This window comes from Bombina bombina, chromosome 9 (genome assembly GCF_027579735.1).
Source record: "Bombina bombina isolate aBomBom1 chromosome 9, aBomBom1.pri, whole genome shotgun sequence".
NCBI classification, from domain to species: Eukaryota; Metazoa; Chordata; class Amphibia; order Anura; family Bombinatoridae; genus Bombina; species Bombina bombina.
In genome coordinates, this window is record NC_069507.1 from 273,842,719 (window position 1) to 273,870,352 (window position 27,634).

At 43.7% G+C, this 27,634-nt stretch overlaps 1 protein-coding gene across 1 annotated transcript in view; it reads right to left on the minus strand.

Moving 5' to 3' along the window:
• LOC128640320 (solute carrier family 2, facilitated glucose transporter member 3) overlaps window positions 1-27,634 on the minus strand; it is a 174,836-nt gene that overhangs the window by 18,931 nt on the left and 128,271 nt on the right. Inside the window, exon 6 of the mRNA XM_053692811.1 lies at window positions 23,961-24,148. Within this exon, the coding sequence (XP_053548786.1) occupies window positions 23,961-24,148 (188 nt within the window). The remainder of the gene's footprint in view (window positions 1-23,960; window positions 24,149-27,634) is intronic.

Here is a 27,634-nt window from a genome sequence, read left to right on the forward strand (position 1 = left end):
CTCTGTGAGTGCAGTAGGTAGAGTGTGGTCAGCAGAAATAATAAGTTTGTCTGCTCTGTGAGTGCAGTAGGTAGAGTGTGGTCAGCAGAAATAATAAGTTTGTCTGCTCTGTGAGTGCAGTAGGTAGAGTGTGGTCAGCAGAAATAATAAGTTTGTCTGCTCTGTGAGTGCAGTAGGTAGAGTGTGGTCAGCAGTAATAATAAGTTTGTCTGCTCTGTGAGTGCAGTAGGTAGAGTGTGGTCAGCAGAAATAAAAAGTTTGTCTGCTCTGTAAGTGCAGTAGGTAGAGTGTGGTCAGCAGTAATAATAAGTTTGTTATCTCTGTGAGTGCAGTAGGTAGAGTGTGGTCAGCAGTAATAATAAGTTTGTCTGCTCTGTGAGTGCAGTAGGTAGAGTGTGGTCAGCAGAAATAATAAGTTTGTTATCTCTGTGAGTGCAGTAGGTAGAGTGTGGTCAGCAGTAATAATAAGTTTGTCTGCTCTGTGAGTGCAGTAGGTAGAGTGTGGTCAGCAGTAATAATACGTTTGTCTGCTCTGTGAGTGCAGTAGGTAGAGTGTAGTCAGCAGTAATAATAAGTTTGTCTGCTCTGTGAGTGCAGTAGGTAGAGTGTGGTCAGCAGTAATAATAAGTTTGTCTGCTCTGTGAGTGCAGTAGGTAGAGTGTGGTCAGCAGAAATAATAAGTTTGTCTGCTCTGTGAGTGCAGTAGGTAGAGTGTGGTCAGCAGAAATAATAAGTTTGTCTGCTCTGTGAGTGCAGTAGGTAGAGTGTGGTCAGCAGAAATAATAAGTTTGTCTGCTCTGTGAGTGCAGTAGGTAGAGTGTAGTCAGCAGAAATAATAAGTTTGTCTGCTCTGTGAGTGCAGTAGGTAGAGTGTGGTCAGCAGAAATAATAAGTTTGTCTGCTCTGTGAGTGCAGTAGATAAGTGTGGTCAGCAGAAATAATAAGTTTGTCTGCTCTGTGAGTGCAGTAGGTAGAGTGTGGTCAGCAGAAATAAAAAGTTTGTCTGCTCTGTAAGTGCAGTAGGTAGAGTGTGGTCAGCAGTAATAATAAGTTTGTTATCTCTGTGAGTGCAGTATGTAGAGTGTGGTCAGCAGTAATAATAAGTTTGTTATCTCTGTGAGTGCAGTAGGTAGAGTGTGGTCAGCAGTAATAATAAGTTTGTCTGCTCTGTGAGTGCAGTAGGTAGAGTGTGGTCAGCAGTAATAATAAGTTTGTTATCTCTGTGAGTGCAGTAGGTAGAGTGTGGTCAGCAGAAATAATAAGTTTGTTATCTCTGTGAGTGCAGTAGGTAGAGTGTGGTCAGCAGTAATAATACGTTTGTCTGCTCTGTGAGTGCAGTAGGTAGAGTGTAGTCAGCAGTAATAATAAGTTTGTCTGCTCTGTGAGTGCAGTAGGTAGAGTGTGGTCAGCAGTAATAATAAGTTTGTCTGCTCTGTGAGTGCAGTAGGTAGAGTGTGGTCAGCAGTAATAATAAGTTTGTTATCTCTGTGAGTGCAGTAGGTAGAGTGTGGTCAGCAGAAATAATAAGTTTGTTATCTCTGTGAGTGCAGTAGGTAGAGTGTGGTCAGCAGTAATAATACGTTTGTCTGCTCTGTGAGTGCAGTAGGTAGAGTGTGGTCAGCAGTAATAATAAGTTTGTCTGCTCTGTGAGTGCAGTAGGTAGAGTGTGGTCAGCAGAAATAATAAGTTTGTCTGCTCTGTGAGTGCAGTAGGTAGAGTGTGGTCAGCAGTAATAATAAGTTTGTCTGCTCTGTGAGTGCAGTAGGTAGAGTGTGGTCAGCAGAAATAATAAGTTTGTCTGCTCTGTGAGTGCAGTAGGTAGAGTGTGGTCAGCAGAAATAATAAGTTTGTCTGCTCTGTGAGTGCAGTAGATAAGTGTGGTCAGCAGAAATAATAAGTTTGTCTGCTCTGTGAGTGCAGTAGGTAGAGTGTGGTCAGCAGTAATATTAAGTTTGTCTGCTCTGTGAGTGCAGTAGGTAGAGTGTGGTCAGCAGAAATAATAAGTTTGTCTGCTCTGTGAGTGCAGTAGATAAGTGTGGTCAGCAGAAATAATAAGTTTGTCTGCTCTGTGAGTGCAGTAGGTAGAGTGTGGTCAGCAGAAATAAAAAGTTTGTCTGCTCTGTAAGTGCAGTAGGTAGAGTGTGGTCAGCAGTAATAATAAGTTTGTCTGCTCTGTGAGTGCAGTAGGTAGAGTGTGGTCAGCAGTAATAATAAGTTTGTCTGCTCTGTAAGTGCAGTAGGTAGAGTGTGGTCAGCAGTAATAATAAGTTTGTCTGCTCTGTGAGTGCAGTAGGTAGAGTGTGGTCAGCAGTAATAATAAGTTTGTTATCTCTGTGAGTGCAGTAGGTAGAGTGTGGTCAGCAGTAATAATAAGTTTGTCTGCTCTGTGAGTGCAGTAGGTAGAGTGTGGTCAGCAGTAATAATAAGTTTGTTATCTCTGTGAGTGCAGTAGGTAGAGTGTGGTCAGCAGAAATAATAAGTTTGTTATCTCTGTGAGTGCAGTAGGTAGAGTGTGGTCAGCAGTAATAATACGTTTGTCTGCTCTGTGAGTGCAGTAGGTAGAGTGTAGTCAGCAGTAATAATAAGTTTGTCTGCTCTGTGAGTGCAGTAGGTAGAGTGTGGTCAGCAGTAATAATAAGTTTGTCTGCTCTGTGAGTGCAGTAGGTAGAGTGTGGTCAGCAGTAATAATAAGTTTGTTATCTCTGTGAGTGCAGTAGGTAGAGTGTGGTCAGCAGAAATAATAAGTTTGTTATCTCTGTGAGTGCAGTAGGTAGAGTGTGGTCAGCAGTAATAATACGTTTGTCTGCTCTGTGAGTGCAGTAGGTAGAGTGTGGTCAGCAGTAATAATAAGTTTGTCTGCTCTGTGAGTGCAGTAGGTAGAGTGTGGTCAGCAGAAATAATAAGTTTGTCTGCTCTGTGAGTGCAGTAGGTAGAGTGTGGTCAGCAGTAATAATAAGTTTGTCTGCTCTGTGAGTGCAGTAGGTAGAGTGTGGTCAGCAGAAATAATAAGTTTGTCTGCTCTGTGAGTGCAGTAGGTAGAGTGTGGTCAGCAGAAATAATAAGTTTGTCTGCTCTGTGAGTGCAGTAGATAAGTGTGGTCAGCAGAAATAATAAGTTTGTCTGCTCTGTGAGTGCAGTAGGTAGAGTGTGGTCAGCAGTAATATTAAGTTTGTCTGCTCTGTGAGTGCAGTAGGTAGAGTGTGGTCAGCAGAAATAATAAGTTTGTCTGCTCTGTGAGTGCAGTAGATAAGTGTGGTCAGCAGAAATAATAAGTTTGTCTGCTCTGTGAGTGCAGTAGGTAGAGTGTGGTCAGCAGAAATAAAAAGTTTGTCTGCTCTGTAAGTGCAGTAGGTAGAGTGTGGTCAGCAGTAATAATAAGTTTGTCTGCTCTGTGAGTGCAGTAGGTAGAGTGTGGTCAGCAGTAATAATAAGTTTGTCTGCTCTGTAAGTGCAGTAGGTAGAGTGTGGTCAGCAGTAATAATAAGTTTGTCTGCTCTGTGAGTGCAGTAGGTAGAGCGTGGTCAGCAGTAATAATAAGTTTGTCTGCTCTGTGAGTGCAGTAGGTAGAGTGTGGTCAGCAGAAATAATAAGTTTGTCTGCTCTGTGAGTGCAGTAGGTAGAGTGTGGTCAGCAGTAATAATAAGTTTGTCTGCTCTGTGAGTGCAGTAGATAGAGTGTGGTCAGCAGTAATAATAAGTTTGTCTGCTCTGTGAGTGCAGTAGGTAGAGTGTGGTCAGCAGAAATAATACGTTTGTCTGCTCTGTGAGTGCAGTAGGTAGAGTGTGGTCAGCAGAAATAATAAGTTTGTCTGCTCTGTGAGTGCAGTAGGTAGAGTGTGGTCAGCAGAAATAATAAGTTTGTCTGCTCTGTGAGTGCAGTAGGTAGAGTGTGGTCAGCAGTAATATTAAGTTTGTCTGCTCTGTGAGTGCAGTAGGTAGAGTGTAGTCAGCAGAAATAATAAGTTTGTCTGCTCTGTGAGTGCAGTAGGTAGAGTGTGGTCAGCAGAAATAATAAGTTTGTCTGCTCTGTGAGTGCAGTAGGTAGAGTGTGGTCAGCAGTAATAATAAGTTTGTCTGCTCTGTGAGTGCAGTAGGTAGAGTGTGGTCAGCAGAAATAATAAGTTTGTCTGCTCTGTGAGTGCAGTAGGTAGAGTGTGGTCAGCAGTAATAATAAGTTTGTCTGCTCTGTGAGTGCAGTAGGTAGAGTGTGGTCAGCAGAAATAATAAGTTTGTCTGCTCTGTGAGTGCAGTAGGTAGAGTGTGGTCAGCAGTAATAATAAGTTTGTTATCTCTGTGAGTGCAGTAGGTAGAGTGTGGTCAGCAGTAATAATAAGTTTGTCTGCTCTGTGAGTGCAGTAGGTAGAGTGTGGTCAGCAGAAATAATAAGTTTGTCTGCTCTGTGAGTGCAGCAGGTAGAGTGTGGTCAGCAGAAATAATAAGTTTGTCTGCTCTGTGAGTGCAGTAGGTAGAGTGTAGTCAGCAGAAATAATAAGTTTGTCTGCTCTGTGAGTGCAGTAGGTAGAGTGTAGTCAGCAGAAATAATAAGTTTGTCTGCTCTGTGAGTGCAGTAGGTAGAGTGTGGTCAGCAGAAATAATAAGTTTGTCTGCTCTGTGAGTGCAGTAGGTAGAGTGTGGTCAGCAGAAATAATAAGTTTGTTATCTCTGTGAGTGCAGTAGGTAGAGTGTGGTCAGCAGAAATAATAAGTTTGTCTGCTCTGTGAGTGCAGTAGGTAGAGTGTGGTCAGCAGAAATAATAAGTTTGTCTGCTCTGTGAGTGCAGTAGGTAGAGTGTGGTCAGCAGAAATAAGTTTGTCTGCTCTGTGAGTGCAGTAGGTAGAGTGTGGTCAGCAGAAATAATAAGTTTGTCTGCTCTGTGAGTGCAGTAGGTAGAGTGTGGTCAGCAGAAATAATAAGTTTGCTCTGTGAGTGCAGTAGGTAGAGTGTGGTCAGCAGAAATAATAAGTTTGTCTGCTCTGTGAGTGCAGTAGGTAGAGTGAGGTCAGCAGAAATAATAAGTTTGTCTGCTCTGTGAGTGCAGTAGGTAGAGTGTAGTCAGCAGTAATAATAAGTTTGTCTGCTCTGTGAGTGCAGTATGTAGAGTGTGGTCAGCAGAAATAATAAGTTTGTCTGCTCTGTGAGTGCAGTAGGTAGAGTGAGGTCAGCAGAAATAATAAGTTTGTCTGCTCTGTGAGTGCAGTAGGTAGAGTGTGGTCAGCAGTAATAATAAGTTTGTTATCTCTGTGAGTGCAGTAGGTAGAGTGTGGTCAGCAGTAATAATAAGTTTGTCTGCTCTGTGAGTGCAGTAGGTAGAGTGTGGTCAGCAGAAATAATAAGTTTGTCTGCTCTGTGAGTGCAGTAGGTAGAGTGTAGTCAGCAGTAATAATAAGTTTGTCTGCTCTGTGAGTGCAGTAGGTAGAGTGTGGTCAGCAGAAATAATAAGTTTGTGTGCTCTGTGAGTGCAGTAGGTAGAGTGTGGTCAGCAGTAATAATAAGTTTGTCTGCTCTGTGAGTGCAGTAGGTAGAGTGTGGTCAGCAGTAATAATAAGTTTGTCTGCTCTGTGAGTGCAGTAGGTAGAGTGTAGTCAGCAGAAATAATAAGTTTGTCTGCTCTGTGAGTGCAGTAGGTAGAGTGTGGTCAGCAGAAATAATAAGTTTGTCTGCTCTGTGAGTGCAGTAGGTAGAGTGTGGTCAGCAGTAATAATAAGTTTGTCTGCTCTGTGAGTGCAGTAGGTAGAGTGTGGTCAGCAGAAATAATAAGTTTGTCTGCTCTGTGAGTGCAGTAGGTAGAGTGTGGTCAGCAGTAATAATAAGTTTGTCTGCTCTGTGAGTGCAGTAGGTAGAGTGTGGTCAGCAGAAATAATAAGTTTGTCTGCTCTGTGAGTGCAGTAGGTAGAGTGTGGTCAGCAGTAATAATAAGTTTGTTATCTCTGTGAGTGCAGTAGGTAGAGTGTGGTCAGCAGTAATAATAAGTTTGTCTGCTCTGTGAGTGCAGTAGGTAGAGTGTGGTCAGCAGAAATAATAAGTTTGTCTGCTCTGTGAGTGCAGTAGGTAGAGTGTAGTCAGCAGAAATAATAAGTTTGTCTGCTCTGTGAGTGCAGTAGGTAGAGTGTGGTCAGCAGAAATAATAAGTTTGTCTGCTCTGTGAGTGCAGTAGGTAGAGTGTGGTCAGCAGAAATAATAAGTTTGTTATCTCTGTGAGTGCAGTAGGTAGAGTGTGGTCAGCAGAAATAATAAGTTTGTCTGCTCTGTGAGTGCAGTAGGTAGAGTGTGGTCAGCAGAAATAATAAGTTTGTCTGCTCTGTGAGTGCAGTAGGTAGAGTGTGGTCAGCAGAAATAAGTTTGTCTGCTCTGTGAGTGCAGTAGGTAGAGTGTGGTCAGCAGAAATAATAAGTTTGTCTGCTCTGTGAGTGCAGTAGGTAGAGTGTGGTCAGCAGAAATAATAAGTTTGCTCTGTGAGTGCAGTAGGTAGAGTGTGGTCAGCAGAAATAATAAGTTTGTCTGCTCTGTGAGTGCAGTAGGTAGAGTGAGGTCAGCAGAAATAATAAGTTTGTCTGCTCTGTGAGTGCAGTAGGTAGAGTGTAGTCAGCAGTAATAATAAGTTTGTCTGCTCTGTGAGTGCAGTATGTAGAGTGTGGTCAGCAGAAATAATAAGTTTGTCTGCTCTGTGAGTGCAGTAGGTAGAGTGAGGTCAGCAGAAATAATAAGTTTGTCTGCTCTGTGAGTGCAGTAGGTAGAGTGTGGTCAGCAGTAATAATAAGTTTGTTATCTCTGTGAGTGCAGTAGGTAGAGTGTGGTCAGCAGTAATAATAAGTTTGTCTGCTCTGTGAGTGCAGTAGGTAGAGTGTGGTCAGCAGAAATAATAAGTTTGTCTGCTCTGTGAGTGCAGTAGGTAGAGTGTAGTCAGCAGTAATAATAAGTTTGTCTGCTCTGTGAGTGCAGTAGGTAGAGTGTGGTCAGCAGAAATAATAAGTTTGTGTGCTCTGTGAGTGCAGTAGGTAGAGTGTGGTCAGCAGTAATAATAAGTTTGTCTGCTCTGTGAGTGCAGTAGGTAGAGTGTGGTCAGCAGTAATAATAAGTTTGTCTGCTCTGTGAGTGCAGTAGGTAGAGTGTAGTCAGCAGAAATAATAAGTTTGTCTGCTCTGTGAGTGCAGTAGGTAGAGTGTGGTCAGCAGAAATAATAAGTTTGTCTGCTCTGTGAGTGCAGTAGGTAGAGTGTGGTCAGCAGAAATAATACGTTTGTCTGCTCTGTGAGTGCAGTAGGTAGAGTGTGGTCAGCAGTAATAATAAGTTTGTCTGCTCTGTGAGTGCAGTAGGTAGAGTGTGGTCAGCAGTAATAATACGTTTGTCTGCTCTGTGAGTGCAGTAGGTAGAGTGTGGTCAGCAGAAATAATAAGTTTGTCTGCTCTGTGAGTGCAGTAGATAAGTGTGGTCAGCAGTAATAATAAGTTTGTCTGCTCTGTGAGTGCAGTAGGTAGAGTGTGGTCAGCAGTAATAATAAGTTTGTCTGCTCTGTGAGTGCAGTAGGTAGAGTGTGGTCAGCAGAAATAATAAGTTTGTTATCTCTGTGAGTGCAGTAGGTAGAGTGTGGTCAGCAGAAATAATAAGTTTGTCTGCTCTGTGAGTGCAGTAGGTAGAGTGTGGTCAGCAGAAATAATAAGTTTGTTATCTCTGTGAGTGCAGTATGTAGAGTGTGGTCGGCAGAAATAATAAGTTTGTTATCTCTGTGAGTGCAGTAGGTAGAGTGTGGTCAGCAGTAATATTAAGTTTGTCTGCTCTGTGAGTGCAGCAGGTAGAGTGTGGTCAGTAGTAATAATAAGTTTGCTCTGTGAGTGCAGCAGGTAGAGTGTGGTCAGCAGAAATAATAAGTTTGTCTGCTCTGTGAGTGCAGTAGGTAGAGTGTGGTCAGCAGAAATAATAAGTTTGTCTGCTCTGTGAGTGCAGTAGGTAGAGTGTGGTCAGCAGAAATAATAAGTTTGTCTGCTCTGTGAGTGCAGTAGGTAGAGTGTGGTCAGCAGAAATAATAAGTTTGTCTGCTCTGTGAGTGCAGTAGGTAGAGTGTGGTCAGCAGTAATAATAAGTTTGTTATCTCTGTGAGTGCAGTAGGTAGAGTGTGGTCAGCAGAAATAATAAGTTTGTCTGCTCTGTGAGTGCAGTAGGTAGAGTGAGGTCAGCAGAAATAATAAGTTTGTCTGCTCTGTGAGTGCAGTAGGTAGAGTGTAGTCAGCAGAAATAATAAGTTTGTTTGCTCTGTGAGTGCAGTAGGTAGAGTGTGGTCAGCAGTAATAATAAGTTTGTCTGCTCTGTGAGTGCAGCAGGTAGAGTGTGGTCAGTAGTAATAATAAGTTTGCTCTGTGAGTGCAGCAGGTAGAGTGTGGTCAGCAGTAATAATAAGTTTGTCTGCTCTATGAGTGCAGTATGTAGAGTGTGGTCAGCAGAAATAATAAGTTTGTCTGCTCTGTGAGTGCAGTAGGTAGAGTGTGGTCAGCAGAAATAATAAGTTTGTCTGCTCTATGAGTGCAGTATGTAGAGTGTGGTCAGCAGAAATAATAAGTTTGTCTGCTCTGTGAGTGCAGTAGGTAGAGTGTGGTCAGCAGTAATAATAAGTTTGTCTGCTCTGTGAGTGCAGTAGGTAGAGTGTGGTCAGCAGTAATAATAAGTTTATCTGCTCTGTGAGTGCAGTAGGTAGAGTGTGGTCAGCAGAAATAATACGTTTGTCTGCTCTGTGAGTGCAGTAGGTAGAGTGTGGTCAGCAGAAATAATAAGTTTGTGTGCTCTGTGAGTGCAGTAGGTAGAGTGTGGTCAGCAGTAATAATAAGTTTGTCTGCTCTGTGAGTGCAGTAGGTAGAGTGTGGTCAGCAGTAATAATAAGTTTGTCTGCTCTGTGAGTGCAGTAGGTAGAGTGTGGTCAGCAGAAATAATAAGTTTGTGATCTCTGTGAGTGCAGTAGGTAGAGTGTGGTCGCAGAAATAATAAGTTTGTCTGCTCTGTGAGTGCAGTAGGTAGAGTGTGGTCAGCAGAAATAATAAGTTTGTCTGCTCTGTGAGTGCAGTAGGTAGAGTGTGGTCAGCAGTAATAATAAGTTTGTCTGCTCTGTGAGTGCAGTAGGTAGAGTGTGGTCAGCAGAAATAATAAGTTTGTCTGCTCTGTGAGTGCAGTAGGTAGAGTGTGGTCAGCAGAAATAATAAGTTTGTCTGCTCTGTGAGTGCAGTAGGTAGAGTGTGGTCAGCAGTAATATTAAGTTTGTCTGCTCTGTGAGTGCAGTAGGTAGAGTGTAGGTCAGCAGAAATAATAAGTTTGTCTGCTCTGTGAGTGCAGTAGGTAGAGTGTGGTCAGCAGAAATAATAAGTTTGTCTGCTCTGTGAGTGCAGTAGGTAGAGTGTGGTCAGCAGTAATAATAAGTTTGTCTGCTCTGTGAGTGCAGTAGGTAGAGTGTGGTCAGCAGAAATAATAAGTTTGTCTGCTCTGTGAGTGCAGTAGGTAGAGTGTGGTCAGCAGTAATAATAAGTTTGTTATCTCTGTGAGTGCAGTAGGTAGAGTGTGGTCAGCAGTAATAATAAGTTTGTCTGCTCTGTGAGTGCAGTAGGTAGAGTGTGGTCAGCAGAAATAATAAGTTTGTCTGCTCTGTGAGTGCAGTAGGTAGAGTGTGGTCAGCAGAAATAATAAGTTTGTCTGCTCTGTGAGTGCAGTAGGTAGAGTGTGGTCAGCAGAAATAATAAGTTTGTTATCTCTGTGAGTGCAGTAGGTAGAGTGTGGTCAGCAGAAATAATAAGTTTGTCTGCTCTGTGAGTGCAGTAGGTAGAGTGTGGTCAGCAGAAATAATAAGTTTGTCTGCTCTGTGAGTGCAGTAGGTAGAGTGTGGTCAGCAGAAATAAGTTTGTCTGCTCTGTGAGTGCAGTAGGTAGAGTGTGGTCAGCAGAAATAATAAGTTTGTCTGCTCTGTGAGTGCAGTAGGTAGAGTGTGGTCAGCAGAAATAATAAGTTTGCTCTGTGAGTGCAGTAGGTAGAGTGTGGTCAGCAGAAATAATAAGTTTGTCTGCTCTGTGAGTGCAGTAGGTAGAGTGAGGTCAGCAGAAATAATAAGTTTGTCTGCTCTGTGAGTGCAGTAGGTAGAGTGTGGTCAGCAGTAATAATAAGTTTGTTATCTCTGTGAGTGCAGTAGGTAGAGTGTGGTCAGCAGTAATAATAAGTTTGTCTGCTCTGTGAGTGCAGTAGGTAGAGTGTGGTCAGCAGAAATAATAAGTTTGTCTGCTCTGTGAGTGCAGTAGGTAGAGTGTAGTCAGCAGTAATAATAAGTTTGTCTGCTCTGTGAGTGCAGTAGGTAGAGTGTGGTCAGCAGAAATAATAAGTTTGTGTGCTCTGTGAGTGCAGTAGGTAGAGTGTGGTCAGCAGTAATAATAAGTTTGTCTGCTCTGTGAGTGCAGTAGGTAGAGTGTGGTCAGCAGTAATAATAAGTTTGTCTGCTCTGTGAGTGCAGTAGGTAGAGTGTAGGTCAGCAGAAATAATAAGTTTGTCTGCTCTGTGAGTGCAGTAGGTAGAGTGTGGTCAGCAGAAATAATAAGTTTGTCTGCTCTGTGAGTGCAGTAGGTAGAGTGTGGTCAGCAGAAATAATACGTTTGTCTGCTCTGTGAGTGCAGTAGGTAGAGTGTGGTCAGCAGTAATAATAAGTTTGTCTGCTCTGTGAGTGCAGTAGGTAGAGTGTGGTCAGCAGTAATAATACGTTTGTCTGCTCTGTGAGTGCAGTAGGTAGAGTGTGGTCAGCAGAAATAATAAGTTTGTCTGCTCTGTGAGTGCAGTAGATAAGTGTGGTCAGCAGTAATAATAAGTTTGTCTGCTCTGTGAGTGCAGTAGGTAGAGTGTGGTCAGCAGTAATAATAAGTTTGTTATCTCTGTGAGTGCAGTAGGTAGAGTGTGGTCAGCAGAAATAATAAGTTTGTTATCTCTGTGAGTGCAGTAGGTAGAGTGTGGTCAGCAGAAATAATAAGTTTGTCTGCTCTGTGAGTGCAGTAGGTAGAGTGTGGTCAGCAGAAATAATAAGTTTGTTATCTCTGTGAGTGCAGTATGTAGAGTGTGGTCGGCAGAAATAATAAGTTTGTTATCTCTGTGAGTGCAGTAGGTAGAGTGTGGTCAGCAGTAATATTAAGTTTGTCTGCTCTGTGAGTGCAGCAGGTAGAGTGTGGTCAGTAGTAATAATAAGTTTGCTCTGTGAGTGCAGCAGGTAGAGTGTGGTCAGCAGAAATAATAAGTTTGTCTGCTCTGTGAGTGCAGTAGGTAGAGTGTGGTCAGCAGAAATAATAAGTTTGTCTGCTCTGTGAGTGCAGTAGGTAGAGTGTGGTCAGCAGTAATAATAAGTTTGTTATCTCTGTGAGTGCAGTAGGTAGAGTGTGGTCAGCAGAAATAATAAGTTTGTCTGCTCTGTGAGTGCAGTAGGTAGAGTGAGGTCAGCAGAAATAATAAGTTTGTCTGCTCTGTGAGTGCAGTAGGTAGAGTGTAGTCAGCAGAAATAATAAGTTTGTTTGCTCTGTGAGTGCAGTAGGTAGAGTGTGGTCAGCAGTAATAATAAGTTTGTCTGCTCTGTGAGTGCAGCAGGTAGAGTGTGGTCAGTAGTAATAATAAGTTTGCTCTGTGAGTGCAGCAGGTAGAGTGTGGTCAGCAGTAATAATAAGTTTGTCTGCTCTATGAGTGCAGTATGTAGAGTGTGGTCAGCAGAAATAATAAGTTTGTCTGCTCTGTGAGTGCAGTAGGTAGAGTGTGGTCAGCAGAAATAATAAGTTTGTCTGCTCTATGAGTGCAGTATGTAGAGTGTGGTCAGCAGAAATAATAAGTTTGTCTGCTCTGTGAGTGCAGTAGGTAGAGTGTGGTCAGCAGTAATAATAAGTTTGTCTGCTCTGTGAGTGCAGTAGGTAGAGTGTGGTCAGCAGTAATAATAAGTTTATCTGCTCTGTGAGTGCAGTAGGTAGAGTGTGGTCAGCAGAAATAATACGTTTGTCTGCTCTGTGAGTGCAGTAGGTAGAGTGTGGTCAGCAGAAATAATAAGTTTGTGTGCTCTGTGAGTGCAGTAGGTAGAGTGTGGTCAGCAGTAATAATAAGTTTGTCTGCTCTGTGAGTGCAGTAGGTAGAGTGTGGTCAGCAGTAATAATAAGTTTGTCTGCTCTGTGAGTGCAGTAGGTAGAGTGTGGTCAGCAGAAATAATAAGTTTGTTATCTCTGTGAGTGCAGTAGGTAGAGTGTGGTCGGCAGAAATAATAAGTTTGTCTGCTCTGTGAGTGCAGTAGGTAGAGTGTGGTCAGCAGAAATAATAAGTTTGTCTGCTCTGTGAGTGCAGTAGGTAGAGTGTGGTCAGCAGTAATAATAAGTTTATCTGCTCTGTGAGTGCAGTAGGTAGAGTGTGGTCAGCAGAAATAATACGTTTGTCTGCTCTGTGAGTGCAGTAGGTAGAGTGTGGTCAGCAGAAATAATAAGTTTGTCTGCTCTGTGAGTGCAGTAGGTAGAGTGTGGTCAGCAGAAATAATAAGTTTGTCTGCTCTGTGAGTGCAGTAGGTAGAGTGTGGTCAGCAGAAATAATAAGTTTGTCTGCTCTGTGAGTGCAGTAGGTAGAGTGTAGGTCAGCAGAAATAATAAGTTTATCTGCTCTGTGAGTGCAGTAGGTAGAGTGTGGTCAGCAGAAATAATAAGTTTGTCTGCTCTGTGAGTGCAGTAGGTAGAGTGTGGTCAGCAGTAATAATAAGTTTGTCTGCTCTGTGAGTGCAGTAGGTAGAGTGTGGTCAGCAGTAATAATAAGTTTGTCTGCTCTGTGAGTGCAGTAGGTAGAGTGAGGTCAGCAGAAATAATAAGTTTGTCTGCTCTGTGAGTGCAGTAGGTAGAGTGTGGTCAGCAGAAATAATAAGTTTGTCTGCTCTGTGAGTGCAGTAGGTAGAGTGTGGTCAGCAGAAATAATAAGTTTGTCTGCTCTGTGAGTGCAGTAGGTAGAGTGTGGTCAGCAGAAATAATAAGTTTGTCTGCTCTGTGAGTGCAGTAGGTAGAGTGTGGTCAGCAGAAATAATAAGTTTGTCTGCTCTGTGAGTGCAGTAGGTAGAGTGTAGTCAGCAGAAATAATAAGTTTGTCTGCTCTGTGAGTGCAGTAGGTAGAGTGTGGTCAGCAGAAATAATAAGTTTGTCTGCTCTGTGAGTGCAGTAGGTAGAGTGTGGTCAGCAGAAATAATAAGTTTGCTCTGTGAGTGCAGTAGTTAGAGTGTGGTCAGCAGTAATAATAAGTTTGTCTGCTCTGTGAGTGCAGTAGGTAGAGTGTGGTCAGCAGTAATAATAAGTTTGTCTGCTCTGTGAGTGCAGTAGGTAGAGTGTGGTCAGCAGAAATAATAAGTTTGTCTGCTCTGTGAGTGCAGTAGGTAGAGTGTGGTCAGCAGAAATAAAAAGTTTGTCTGCTCTGTGGGTTGCAGTAGGTAGAGTGTGGTCAGCAGAAATAATAAGTTTGTCTGCTCTGTGAGTGCAGTAGGTAGAGTGTGGTCTGCAGAAATAATAAGTTTGTCTGCTCTGTGAGTGCAGTAGGTAGAGTGTGGTCAGCAGAAATAATAAGTTTGTCTGCTCTGTGAGTGCAGTAGGTAGAGTGTGGTCAGCAGAAATAATAAGTTTGTCTGCTCTGTGAGTGCAGTAGGTAGAGTGTGGTCAGCAGTAATAATAAGTTTGTCTGCTCTGTGAGTGCAGTAGGTAGAGTGTGGTCAGCAGAAATAATAAGTTTGTCTGCTCTGTGAGTGCAGTAGGTAGAGTGTGGTCAGCAGAAATAATAAGTTTGTCTGCTCTGTGAGTGCAGTAGGTAGAGTGTGGTCAGCAGAAATAATAAGTTTGTCTGCTCTGTGAGTGCAGTAGGTAGAGTGTGGTCAGCAGTAATAATAAGTTTGTCTGCTCTGTGAGTGCAGTAGGTAGAGTGTGGTCAGCAGTAATAATAAGTTTGTTATCTCTGTGAGTGCAGTAGGTAGAGTGTGGTCAGCAGTAATAATAAGTTTGTTATCTCTGTGAGTGCAGTAGGTAGAGTGTGGTCAGCAGAAATAATAAGTTTGTCTGCTCTGTGAGTGCAGTAGGTAGAGTGAGGTCAGCAGAAATAATAAGTTTGTCTGCTCTGTGAGTGCAGTAGGTAGAGTGTGGTCAGCAGAAATAATAAGTTTGTCTGCTCTGTGAGTGCAGTAGGTAGAGTGTGGTCAGCAGAAATAATAAGTTTATCTGCTCTGTGAGTGCAGTAGGTAGAGTGTGGTCAGCAGAAATAATAAGTTTGTCTGCTCTGTGAGTGCAGTAGGTAGAGTTAGGTCAGCAGAAATAATAAGTTTGTCTGCTCTGTGAGTGCAGTAGGTAGAGTGTGGTCAGCAGAAATAATAAGTTTGTCTGCTCTGTGAGTGCAGTAGGTAGAGTGTGGTCAGCAGAAATAATAAGTTTGCTCTGTGAGTGCAGTAGTTAGAGTGTGGTCAGCAGTAATAATAAGTTTGTCTGCTCTGTGAGTGCAGTAGGTAGAGTGTGGTCAGCAGAAATAATAAGTTTGTCTGCTCTGTGAGTGCAGTAGGTAGAGTGTGGTCAGCAGAAATAAAAAGTTTGTCTGCTCTGTGACTGCAGTAGGTAGAGTGTGGTCAGCAGAAATAATAAGTTTGTCTGCTCTGTGAGTGCAGTAGGTAGAGTGTGGTCAGCAGAAATAATAAGTTTGTCTGCTCTGTGAGTGCAGTAGGTAGAGTGTGGTCAGCAGTAATAATTAGTTTGTCTGCTCTGTGAGTGCAGTAGGTAGAGTGTGGTCAGCAGAAATAATACGTTTGTCTGCTCTGTGAGTGCAGTAGGTAGATTGTGGTCAGCAGAAATAATAAGTTTGTCTGCTCTGTGAGTGCAGTAGGTAGAGTGTGGTCAGCAGTAATAATAAGTTTGTCTGCTCTGTGAGTGCAGTAGGTAGAGTGTGGTCAGCAGAAATAATAAGTTTGTCTGCTCTGTGAGTGCAGTAGGTAGAGTGTGGTCAGCAGAAATAATAAGTTTGTCTGCTCTGTGAGTGCAGTAGGTAGAGTGTGGTCAGCAGTAATAATAAGTTTGTCTGCTCTGTGAGTGCAGTAGGTAGAGTGTGGTCAGCAGTAATAATAAGTTTGTCTGCTCTGTGAGTGCAGTATGTAGAGTGTGGTCAGCAGTAATAATACGTTTGTCTGCTCTGTGAGTGCAGTAGGTAGAGTGTGGTCAGCAGTAATAATAAGTTTGTGTGCTCTGTGAGTGCAGTAGATAAGTGTAGTCAGCAGAAATAATAAGTTTGTCTGCTCTGTGAGTGCAGTAGGTAGAGTGTGGTCAGCAGTAATATTAAGTTTGTCTGCTCTGTGAGTGCAGTAGGTAGAGTGTGGTCAGCAGAAATAATAAGTTTGTCTGCTCTGTGAGTGCAGTAGGTAGAGTGTGGTCAGCAGTAATAATAAGTTTGCTCTGTGAGTGCAGTAGGTAGAGTGTGGTCAGCAGAAATAATAAGTTTGTCTGCTCTGTGAGTGCAGTAGGTAGAGTGTGGTCAGCAGAAATAATAAGTTTGTCTGCTCTGTGAGTGCAGTAGGTAGAGTGTGGTCAGCAGAAATAATAAGTTTGTCTGCTCTGTGAGTGCAGTAGGTAGAGTGTGGTCAGCAGTAATAATAAGTTTGTTATCTCTGTGAGTGCAGTAGGTAGAGTGTGGTCAGCAGAAATAATAAGTTTGTCTGCTCTATGAGTGCAGTAGGTAGAGTGTGGTCAGCAGTAATAATAAGTTTGTCTGCTCTGTGAGTGCAGTAGGTAGAGTGTGGTCAGCAGAAATAATAAGTTTGTCTGCTCTGTGAGTGCAGTAGGTAGAGTGTGGTCAGCAGAAATAATAAGTTTGTCTGTTCTGTGAGTGCAGTAGGTAGAGTGTGGTCAGCAGTAATAATAAGTTTGTCTGCTCTGTGAGTGCAGTAGGTAGAGTGTGGTCAGCAGAAATAATAAGTTTGTCTGCTCTGTGAGTGCAGTAGGTAGATTGTGGTCAGCAGTAATAATAAGTTTGTCTGCTCTGTGAGTGCAGTAGGTAGAGTGTGGTCAGCAGAAATAATAAGTTTGTCTGCTCTGTGAGTGCAGTAGGTAGAGTGTGGTCAGCAGAAATAATAAGTTTGTCTGCTCTATGAGTGCAGTATGTAGAGTGTGGTCAGCAGAAATAATAAGTTTGTCTGCTCTGTGAGTGCAGTAGGTAGAGTGTGGTCGGCAGAAATAATAAGTTTGTTATCTCTGTGAGTGCAGTAGGTAGAGTGTGGTCAGCAGTAATAATAAGTTTGTCTGCTCTGTGAGTGCAGTAGGTAGAGTGTGGTCAGCAGAAATAATAAGTTTGTTATCTCTGTGAGTGCAGTAGGTAGAGTGTGGTCAGCAGAAATAATAAGTTTGTCTGCTCTATGAGTGCAGTATGTAGAGTGTGGTCAGCAGAAATAATAAGTTTGTCTGCTCTGTGAGTGCAGTAGGTAGAGTGTGGTCGGCAGAAATAATAAGTTTGTTATCTCTGTGAGTGCAGTAGGTAGAGTGTGGTCAGCAGTAATAATAAGTTTGTCTGCTCTGTGAGTGCAGTAGGTAGAGTGTGGTCGGCAGAAATAATAAGTTTGTTATCTCTGTGAGTGCAGTAGGTAGAGTGTGGTCAGCAGAAATAATAAGTTTGTTATCTCTGTGAGTGCAGTAGGTAGAGTGTGGTCAGCAGAAATAATAAGTTTGTCTGCTCTGTGAGTGCAGTAGGTAGAGTGTGGTCAGCAGAAATAATAAGTTTGTTATCTCTGTGAGTGCAGTATGTAGAGTGTGGTCGGCAGAAATAATAAGTTTGTTATCTCTGTGAGTGCAGTAGGTAGAGTGTGGTCAGCAGTAATATTAAGTTTGTCTGCTCTGTGAGTGCAGTAGGTAGAGTGTGGTCAGTAGTAATAATAAGTTTTGCTCTGTGAGTGCAGCAGGTAGAGTGTGGTCAGCAGTAATAATAAGTTTGTCTGCTCTGTGAGTGCAGTAGGTAGAGTGTGGTCAGCAGAAATAATAAGTTTGTCTGCTCTGTGAGTGCAGTAGGTAGAGTGTGGTCAGCAGAAATAATAAGTTTGTCTGCTCTGTGAGTGCAGTAGGTAGAGTGTGGTCAGCAGAAATAATAAGTTTGTCTGCTCTGTGAGTGCAGTAGGTAGAGTGTGGTCAGCAGTAATAATAAGTTTGTTATCTCTGTGAGTGCAGTAGGTAGAGTGTGGTCAGCAGAAATAATAAGTTTGTCTGCTCTGTGAGTGCAGTAGGTAGAGTGTGGTCAGCAGAAATAATAAGTTTGTTATCTCTGTGAGTGCAGTAGGTAGAGTGTGGTCAGCAGAAATAATAAGTTTGTCTGCTCTGTGAGTGCAGTAGGTAGAGTGTAGTCAGCAGAAATAATAAGTTTGTTTGCTCTGTGAGTGCAGTAGGTAGAGTGTGGTCAGCAGAAATAATAAGTTTGTCTGCTCTGTGAGTGCAGTAGGTAGAGTGTGGTCAGCAGTAATAATAAGTTTGTCTGCTCTGTGAGTGCAGCAGGTAGAGTGTGGTCAGTAGTAATAATAAGTTTGCTCTGTGAGTGCAGCAGGTAGAGTGTGGTCAGCAGAAATAATAAGTTTGTCTGCTCTGTGAGTGCAGTAGGTAGAGTGTGGTCAGCAGAAATAATAAGTTTGTCTGCTCTGTGAGTGCAGTAGGTAGAGTGTGGTCAGCAGAAATAATAAGTTTGTCTGCTCTGTGAGTGCAGTAGGTAGAGTGTGGTCAGCAGAAATAATAAGTTTGCTCTGTGAGTGCAGTAGTTAGAGTGTGGTCAGCAGTAATAATAAGTTTGTCTGCTCTGTGAGTGCAGTAGGTAGAGTGTGGTCAGCAGAAATAATAAGTTTGTCTGCTCTGTGAGTGCAGTAGGTAGAGTGTGGTCAGCAGAAATAATAAGTTTGTCTGCTCTGTGAGTGCAGTAGGTAGAGTGTGGTCAGCAGAAATAATAAGTTTGTCTGCTCTGTGAGTGCAGTAGGTAGAGTGTGGTCAGCAGTAATAATAAGTTTGTTATCTCTGTGAGTGCAGTAGGTAGAGTGTGGTCAGCAGAAATAATAAGTTTGTCTGCTCTATGAGTGCAGTAGGTAGAGTGTGGTCAGCAGTAATAATAAGTTTGTCTGCTCTGTGAGTGCAGTAGGTAGAGTGTGGTCAGCAGAAATAATAAGTTTGTCTGCTCTGTGAGTGCAGTAGGTAGAGTGTGGTCAGCAGTAATAATACGTTTGTCTGCTCTGTGAGTGCAGTAGGTAGAGTGTAGGTCAGCAGTAATAATAAGTTTGTCTGCTCTGTGAGTGCAGTAGGTAGAGTGTGGTCAGCAGAAATAATAAGTTTGTCTGCTCTGTGAGTGCAGTAGGTAGAGTGTGGTCAGCAGAAATAATAAGTTTGTCTGTTCTGTGAGTGCAGTAGGTAGAGTGTGGTCAGCAGTAATAATAAGTTTGTCTGCTCTGTGAGTGCAGTAGGTAGAGTGTGGTCAGCAGAAATAATAAGTTTGTCTGCTCTGTGAGTGCAGTAGGTAGAGTGTGGTCAGCAGTAATAATAAGTTTGTCTGCTCTGTGAGTGCAGTAGGTAGAGTGTGGTCAGCAGAAATAATAAGTTTGTCTGCTCTGTGAGTGCAGTAGGTAGAGTGTGGTCAGCAGAAATAATAAGTTTGTTATCTCTGTGAGTGCAGTAGGTAGAGTGTGGTCAGCAGTAATAATAAGTTTGTTATCTCTGTGAGTGCAGTAGGTAGAGTGTGGTCAGCAGAAATAATAAGTTTGTTATCTCTGTGAGTGCAGTAGGTAGAGTGTGGTCAGCAGAAATAATAAGTTTGTCTGCTCTGTGAGTGCAGTAGGTAGAGTGTGGTCAGCAGAAATAATAAGTTTGTTATCTCTGTGAGTGCAGTATGTAGAGTGTGGTCGGCAGAAATAATAAGTTTGTTATCTCTGTGAGTGCAGTAGGTAGAGTGTGGTCAGCAGTAATATTAAGTTTGTCTGCTCTGTGAGTGCAGCAGGTAGAGTGTGGTCAGTAGTAATAATAAGTTTGCTCTGTGAGTGCAGCAGGTAGAGTGTGGTCAGCAGAAATAATAAGTTTGTCTGCTCTGTGAGTGCAGTAGGTAGAGTGTGGTCAGCAGAAATAATAAGTTTGTCTGCTCTGTGAGTGCAGTAGGTAGAGTGTGGTCAGCAGAAATAATAAGTTTGTCTGCTCTGTGAGTGCAGTAGGTAGAGTGTGGTCAGCAGAAATAATAAGTTTGTCTGCTCTGTGAGTGCAGTAGGTAGAGTGTGGTCAGCAGTAATAATAAGTTTGTTATCTCTGTGAGTGCAGTAGGTAGAGTGTGGTCAGCAGAAATAATAAGTTTGTCTGCTCTGTGAGTGCAGTAGGTAGAGTGTGGTCAGCAGAAATAATAAGTTTGTCTGCTCTGTGAGTGCAGTAGGTAGAGTGTGGTCAGCAGAAATAATAAGTTTGTCTGCTCTGTGAGTGCAGTAGGTAGAGTGTGGTCAGCAGAAATAATAAGTTTGTTATCTCTGTGAGTGCAGTAGGATAGAGTGTGGTCAGCAGTAATAATAAGTTTGTCTGCTCTGTGAGTGCAGTAGGTAGAGTGTAGGTCAGCAGAAATAATAAGTTTGTTTGCTCTGTGAGTGCAGTAGGTAGAGTGTGGTCAGCAGAAATAATAAGTTTGTCTGCTCTGTGAGTGCAGTAGGTAGAGTGTGGTCAGCAGAAATAATAAGTTTGTCTGCTCTGTGAGTGCAGTAGGTAGAGTGTGGTCAGCAGAAATAATAAGTTTGTCTGCTCTGTGAGTGCAGTAGGTAGAGTGTGGTCAGCAGAAATAATAAGTTTGTCTGCTCTGTGAGTGCAGTAGGTAGAGTGTGGTCAGCAGTAATAATAAGTTTGTCTGCTCTGTGAGTGCAGTAGGTAGAGTGTGGTCAGCAGAACTAATAAGTTTGTCTGCTCTGTGAGTGCAGTAGGTAGAGTGTGGTCAGCAGAAATAATAAGTTTGTTATCTCTGTGAGTGCAGTAGGTAGAGTGTGGTCAGCAGAAATAATAAGTTTGTTATCTCTGTGAGTGCAGTAGGTAGAGTGTGGTCAGCAGTAATAATAAGTTTGTCTGCTCTGTGAGTGCAGTAGGTAGAGTGTGGTCAGCAGAAATAATAAGTTTGTCTGCTCTGTGAGTGCAGTAGGTAGAGTGTGGTCAGCAGTAATAATAAGTTTGTTATCTCTGTGAGTGCAGTAGGTAGAGTGTGGTCAGCAGAAATAATAAGTTTGTTATCTCTGTGAGTGCAGTAGGTAGAGTGTGGTCAGCAGAAATAATAAGTTTGTTATCTCTGTGAGTGCAGTAGGTAGAGTGTGGTCAGCAGAAATAATAAGTTTGTTATCTCTGTGAGTGCAGTAGGTAGAGTGTGGTCAGCAGTAATAATAAGTTTGTCTGCTCTGTGAGTGCAGTAGGTAGAGTGTGGTCAGCAGAAATAATAAGTTTGTCTGCTCTGTGAGTGCAGTAGGTAGAGTGTGGTCAGCAGTAATAATAAGTTTGTCTGCTCTGTGAGTGCAGTAGGTAGAGTGTGGTCAGCAGAAATAATAAGTTTGTCTGCTCTGTGAGTGCAGTAGGTAGAGTGTGGTCAGCAGAAATAATACGTTTGTCTGCTCTGTGAGTGCAGTAGGTAGAGTGTGGTCAGCAGAAATAATAAGTTTGTCTGCTCTGTGAGTGCAGTAGGTAGAGTGTGGTCAGCAGAAATAATACGTTTGTCTGCTCTGTGAGTGCAGTAGGTAGAGTGTGGTCAGCAGAAATAATAAGTTTGTCTGCTCTGTGAGTGCAGTAGGTAGACTGTGATCAGCAGTAATAATAAGTTTGTCTGCTCTGTGAGTGCAGTAGGTAGAGTGTGGTCAGCAGAAATAATAAGTTTGTCTGCTCTGTGAGTGCAGTAGGTAGAGTGTGGTCAGCAGTAATAATAAGTTTGTCTGCTCTGTGAGTGCAGTAGGTAGAGTGTGCGTCAGCAGTAATAATAAGTTTGTTATGCTCTGTGAGTGCAGTAGGTAGAGTCGTGGTCAGCAGAAATAATAAGTTTGTCTGTCTCTGTGAGTGCAGTAGGTAGAGTGTTGGTCAGCAGAAATAATAAGTTTGTTTTCTCTGTGAGTGCCGTAGGCTAGAGTGTGGTCTGCAGTAATAATAAGTTTGTCTATCTCTGTGAGTGCAGTAGAGTAGAGTGTAGGTCAGCCGAAATAATAAGTTTGTCTGCTCTGTGAGTGCAGTAGGTAGAAGTGTGGTCAGCAGAGATTAATAAGTTTGTGTCTGCTCTGTCGAGTGCAGTAGGTAGAGTCGTGGTCAGCAGAATAATAAGTTTGTTTCTGCTCTGTGAGTGCAGTAGGTAGAGTGTGAGTCAGCAGAAATAATAAGTTGTGGTTATCTCTGTGAGGCAGTAGGTAGAGTGTGGTCAGCAGTAATAATAAGTTTGTTATCTCTGTGAGTGCAGTAGGTAGAGTGTGGTCAGCAGAAATAATAAGTTTGTTATCTCTGTGAGTGCAGTAGGTAGAGTGTGGTCAGCAGAAATAATAAGTTTGTCTGCTCTGTGAGTGCAGTAGGTAGAGCGTGGTCAGCAGTAATAATAAGTTTGTCTGCTCTGTGAGTGCAGTAGGTAGAGTGTGGTCAGCAGAAATAATAAGTTTGTCTGCCCTGTGAGTGCAGTAGGTAGAGTGTGGTCAGCAGAAATAATAAGTTTGTCTGCTCTGTGAGTGCAGTAGGTAGAGCGTGGTCAGCAGTAATAATAAGTTTGTCTGCTCTGTGAGTGCAGTAAGTAGAGTGTGGTCAGCAGAAATAATAAGTTTGTCTGCTCTGTGAGTGCAGTAGGTAGAGTGTGGTCAGCAGTAATAATAAGTTTGTCTGCTCTGTGAGTGCAGTAGGTAGAGTGTGGTCAGCAGAAATAATAAGTTTGTCTGCTCTGTGAGTGCAGTAGGTAGAGTGTGGTCAGCAGAAATAATAAGTTTGTCCGCTCTGTGAGTGCAGTAGGTAGAGTGTGGTCAGCAGAAATAATAAGTTTGTCTGCTCTGTGAGTGCAGTAAGTAGAGTGTGGTCAGCAGAAATAATAAGTTTGTCTGCTCTGTGAGTGCAGTATATAGAGTGTGGTCAGCAGTAATAATAAGTTTGTCTGCTCTGTGAGTGCAGTAAGTAGAGTGTGGTCAGCAGAAATAATAAGTTTGTCTGCTCTGTGAGTGCAGTATATAGAGTGTGGTCAGCAGTAATAATAAGTTTGTCTGCTCTGTGAGTGCAGTAGGTAGAGTGTGGTCAGCAGTAATAATTAGTTTGTCTGCTCTGTGAGTGCAGTAGGTAGAGTGTGGTCAGCAGTAATAATTAGTTTGTCTGCTCTGTGAGTGCAGTAGGTAGAGTGTGGTCAGCAGTAATAATAAGTTTGTCTGCTCTGTGAGTGCAGTAGGTAGAGTGTGGTCAGCAGTAATATTAAGTTTGTCTGCTCTGTGAGTGCAGTAGGTAGAGTGTGGTCAGCAGTAATAATAAGTTTGTTATCTCTGTGAGTGCAGTAGGTAGAGTGTGGTCAGCAGAAATAATAAGTTTGTCTGCTCTGTGAGTGCAGTAGGTAGAGTGTGGTCAGCAGAAATAATAAGTTTGTCTGCTCTGTGAGTGCAGTAGGTAGAGTGTGGTCAGCAGAAATAATAAGTTTGTCTGCTCTGTGAGTGCAGTAGGTAGAGTGTGGTCAGCAGAAATAATAAGTTTGTCTGCTCTGTGAGTGCAGTAGGTAGAGTGTGGTCAGCAGAAATAATAGGTTTGTCTGCTCTGTGAGTGCAGTAGGTAGAGTGTGGTCAGCAGTAATAATAAGTTTGTTATCTCTGTGAGTGCAGTAGGTAGAGTGTGGTCAGCAGTAATAATAAGTTTGTTATCTCTGTGAGTGCAGTAGGTAGAGTGTAGTCAGCAGAAATAATAAGTTTGTCTGCTCTGTGAGTGCAGTAGGTAGAGTGTGGTCAGCAGTAATAATAAGTTTGTTATCTCTGTGAGTGCAGTAGGTAGAGTGTGGTCAGCAGAAATAATAAGTTTGTTATCTCTGTGAGTGCAGTAGGTAGAGTGTGGTCAGCAGAAATAATAAGTTTGTCTGCTCTGTGAGTGCAGTAGGTAGAGTGTGGTCAGCAGTAATAATAAGTTTGTCTGCTCTGTGAGTGCAGTAGGTAGAGTGTGGTCAGCAGTAATAATAAGTTTGTTATCTCTGTGAGTGCAGTAGGTAGAGTGTGGTCAGCAGAAATAATAAGTTTGTCTGCTCTGTGAGTGCAGTATGTAGAGTGTGGTCAGCAGTAATAATAAGTTTGTCTGCTCTGTGAGTGCAGTAGGTAGAGTGTGGTCAGCAGAAATAATAAGTTTGTCTGCTCTGTGAGTGCAGTAGGTAGAGTGTGGTCAGCAGAAATAATAAGTTTGTCTGCTCTGTGAGTGCAGTAGGTAGAGTGTGGTCAGCAGAAATAATAAGTTTGTCTGCTCTGTGAGTGCAGTAGGTAGAGTGTGGTCAGCAGAAATAATAAGTTTGTCTGCTCTGTGAGTGCAGTAGGTAGAGTGTGGTCAGCAGAAATAATAAGTTTGACTGCTCTGTGAGTGCAGTAGGTAGAGTGAGGTCAGCAGAAATAATAAGTTTGTCTGCTCTGTGAGTGCAGTAGGTAGAGTGTGGTCAGCAGAAATAATAAGTTTGTCTGCTCTGTGAGTGCAGTAGGTAGAGTGTGGTCAGCAGAAATAATAAGTTTGTCTGCTCTGTGAGTGCAGTAGGTAGAGTGTGGTCAGCAGAAATAATAAGTTTGTCTGCTCTGTGAGTGCAGTAAGTAGAGTGTGGTCAGCAGAAATAATAAGTTTGTCTGCTCTGTGAGTGCAGTATATAGAGTGTGGTCAGCAGTAATAATAAGTTTGTCTGCTCTGTGAGTGCAGTAGGTAGAGTGTGGTCAGCAGTAATAATAAGTTTGTCTGCTCTGTGAGTGCAGTAGGTAGAGTGTGGTCAGCAGAAGGTTATATTACGTACAGCGTTGATTCCGGAGAGCTGCTGTGATAGCTGCAGGACAATTGCAATAACAATAGGCTGCCGATATTGCCTATTACGAAATAATTCCACGAAGGATACAGGTTTCTCCTGAGCCATCCGGGCGCTCTCCTCTTTCATTTCCAGGATATCTTTTTGTATGTCTGCAGCACCGCGTAGCTTCTGTAAAACTAAATATGGGAAGAGTATAAAGAATGAAACATGCTATATACGATATGCAAGCCATCCCTTCCTCATTCCTCACTAAACCCCATTACACAATTTAATGTGTCTATTGTAATATACAAAGCTATACAATGCTTTTACCTGAGAATGTTTAATGTAATAAATATCTCTTCCAATAGATAGCACGGCCAAGCTAAATATAATTTATTTATATAGAGATAGAAACATATTGTCACAGATACCAAGCTACCATGTCCACCCCCTCATTATTGGATTACTGTGTTTTCACCAACCTTTTATCTGTTGCTACACTGCTTGAACTTTGTCTTGAAAGAGCTGATTGCTACCCTTCCTATCCCCTCCCCGCCTCATCGATCCCCGCTGAACTTTGACCTAGGTTGCTCCAGAGGTCCTTTGCCCCAGAGCTCAGCTCTTTTAGGGATTGGTACTTCCTATGAAGGGCAAGGATTGGGGTGATTGCCAGGAGGGAGCTCACCTCGGAACTCAGGGTTTCAGACCCTCCTCTACCACTACTACCACCGGCTGACCCGGTGTACATTTCATCAGCTTCGGCCCGCAGAGATGGATCATGTTGCTTTTTGGATTGAGACAACTTTGGGGCCCAGAGCTCTACCATAGTACCTGGGAATAGCCGTCGCTTTCTTGGGATCACCCCAAGATTGCGACCTAGCTACTATGGGATCCCTATGTACCTATTGTTTTATAAAGGAGCCAGGCTGTCGGGAGGGGCGGGAATGTGCAGGAATCTTGGGATCAGATAAGGCTCTTATCAAGATGAGAATGTGTATATAAGCTGTTTGGTTTTCCCAATAAAGTCTGTTCGTTTTTCACATTAATACTGGTTTTGTCTGGTTATTATTGTGGACTCTTACTAAAATCACTTTCCTAGCACTACAGCTACAGTTTCCAGGTACAGGAAGGACCCTTTTGGCGGAGCTACTCAGTCAGGGTAGCCGGAGTCTGTCACAACTGGTTGGCAGTGGTGGGATGCTTCTTTCTACCTGGAACATCCAAACCACCACCAGGGCCCCTTCGATGGAGCAGCAATATGCTGGGCTTAAAAGAAGTACCCTTAAAGACTTGCTGGAAGTTTGTGGACAAGTGGCCAGCAACAAATCCAAGGCAGCGATCATCGCCGAGCTGAAGGAAGGCGATCGGGCCAGCAATCAGGGCAGTGACCAAGCCAGTGAACCTTCAACTGGGGGGACTGATATGTCTAAGGTCCAAAGGGAGATCCAGTGGTGGCTGTAGCTCTATGGGACCACCCCACCACAGGAGATCATCACACAGATGATTGCCGACACTACACACCCTTAAAATGTTGAAGGTCCAAAAAGCTATGGGGGGAGCCCTAACGGCTGATCTGAGTCCTGCTCCCCCGAAAGAAGGTTACACCATGAGGTTTTCTGTGCTTTTAAAGATGGGGAAGAGGAGATTGATCGGTACCTACATATATTTGAGACCCAGTGTGAGTTGCAGGGCATCACTAATGTCGACAGGGTTACCTTCTTGAATCACCCCTGAGATTTACCGTCTCAAATTCCGGAGCCTGAGGAGGCGAGAGGGGCAATCCTTTACCGAGTGGACCCACCAGTTCACCCGCTCCCTGGACTATTGGTTTTCGGGTTGCCAAGTGACTTTCCTGGCCCAAGCCTCCCAGCTCATCCTTCTGAAGCATTTTTATGACCACTACCCACCGGAGGTAAGAGAATGGGTCAGGGATCGGAAACCAGAGATAGTAGATTAAGCTGCCATCCTGGCAGACCAGTTCTTGGATGCCCGATGCATGGTTCGACCTAAACCCCATCCAACAGCCCACTCCACTCCTGTACCTCCTCGGTCTACGGTGACCCATTGGTACCTCCTGCCCCATCGGTTCCACTTCTTTCTTCCTGCCCCAGTCCATTCCGAAAGAATGGAATACGGTGCTAAGGGGATGATCAAGTTAGCCATGTACAGTCCAATTGTTTCAAGAATCCGCCCCACCCCAACTGGACTAGAGCCACAGCTGGAGTCTCCAGAGCAGCAGCTCACTGCTTGGAGTCAGAGAGCTCCACGACCCTGAAGAGGAATTTGGAATTCTGCACGAGGTAGACCCAGCACAAGCGGCAGCTGGCGACAATCATCTGCACCATCGTCAGCCCATATGGATCAATGGCCAGCAGGCCCAAGGATTACGAGACAGTGGAGCCACCATTACCCTTGTCCAGCCACACTTGGTCACCAGTGCAGACCAGACCCAGAAATCAGTTACCGTTCTTGTGGCTGGGGGTAAGGTGCTCCGGATCCCCACAGCACGGGTCCACTTGGATTGGGGTGCCAGTTCCCCTGTTGTGGAAGTAGGCGTCATGGGCCATTTGCCAGTGGAGGTGTTGCTAGGGAATGATCTGGGACACCTCTCCTCCACCCTTCTCCTGGATGGTCCTCCGGATGCTTGCCCGGTTACCACCCGCCAACAAGCCAGGCTTCAGGCTAAAGCACTCGAGAATGGGACCCAGGGAAGCCATCCCTACCCGACTACTATCCCGACCGATTACTCTATCCCCTGGGCTTCCCCCTCCGACTTTGCCCAGGAGACACTAAGTGACCCGACGTTAGTCCCCTACAGGGCCCGGGCATTGACCAAACCAGGTGGGCTAGGAGGGGACTGCTTTGAGTGGGCCAGAGGACTCTTATACAGGGTTACCAAGGGTGAAGGGAATAGGCAGATGAACAAGCAACAGTTGGTGGTACCACAAATGTATTGGTATGACCTGCTGCGCATAGGGCACGACATTCCCCTGGCAGGACATATAGGGATTACTAGGACCCGCCACGACTTACCCAGACCTTCTTCTGGCCAGGGACTACGGTGGACGTTAGCCAGTACTGCCATACCTGTGACATTTGTTAGAGAGTAGAGAAGATTGGGGACCAATCCAAAGCCTCCCTGCATCCCCTCCCTATCATCGATTAACCTTTCAGTAGGATAGCTGTTGACATAGTCAGCCCATTGCCCCATCCCAGTCCCTCGGGAAAGAAATATATACTAACAGTAGTGGACTATGCTACCAAGAGGCAATCCCCCTGGCCAACATACAGGCAGAGACAGTAGCTGATGCCCTGCTCCGGATCTTTGCCAGAGTGGGTTTCTCCTGGGAGATTATCTCGGACAAAGTGACCCAGTTTACTGCTGAGCTCACCCAGCAGCTATAGAAGCTTTGCGGGATATGACCCCTGCCACACGCTTCATACCACCCCTAGACCAATGGGTTGTGCGAGAGGTTTGACGGGACACTGAAGCCACTGCATTAGACATTCTCTGCCTCTCAGAAGGACTGGGAAAGATACCTGCTGCACCTCCTGTTTGCTTACAGGGAGGTGCCCCAGGAATCTACTAATTTGAGTTTGTGTATGGCCGGCCAGGTGAGGGGGCCCTTAGACCTGCTTAGAGCCCACTGGAAAAGATCAGTTGGGGAGGAGGGACCCTC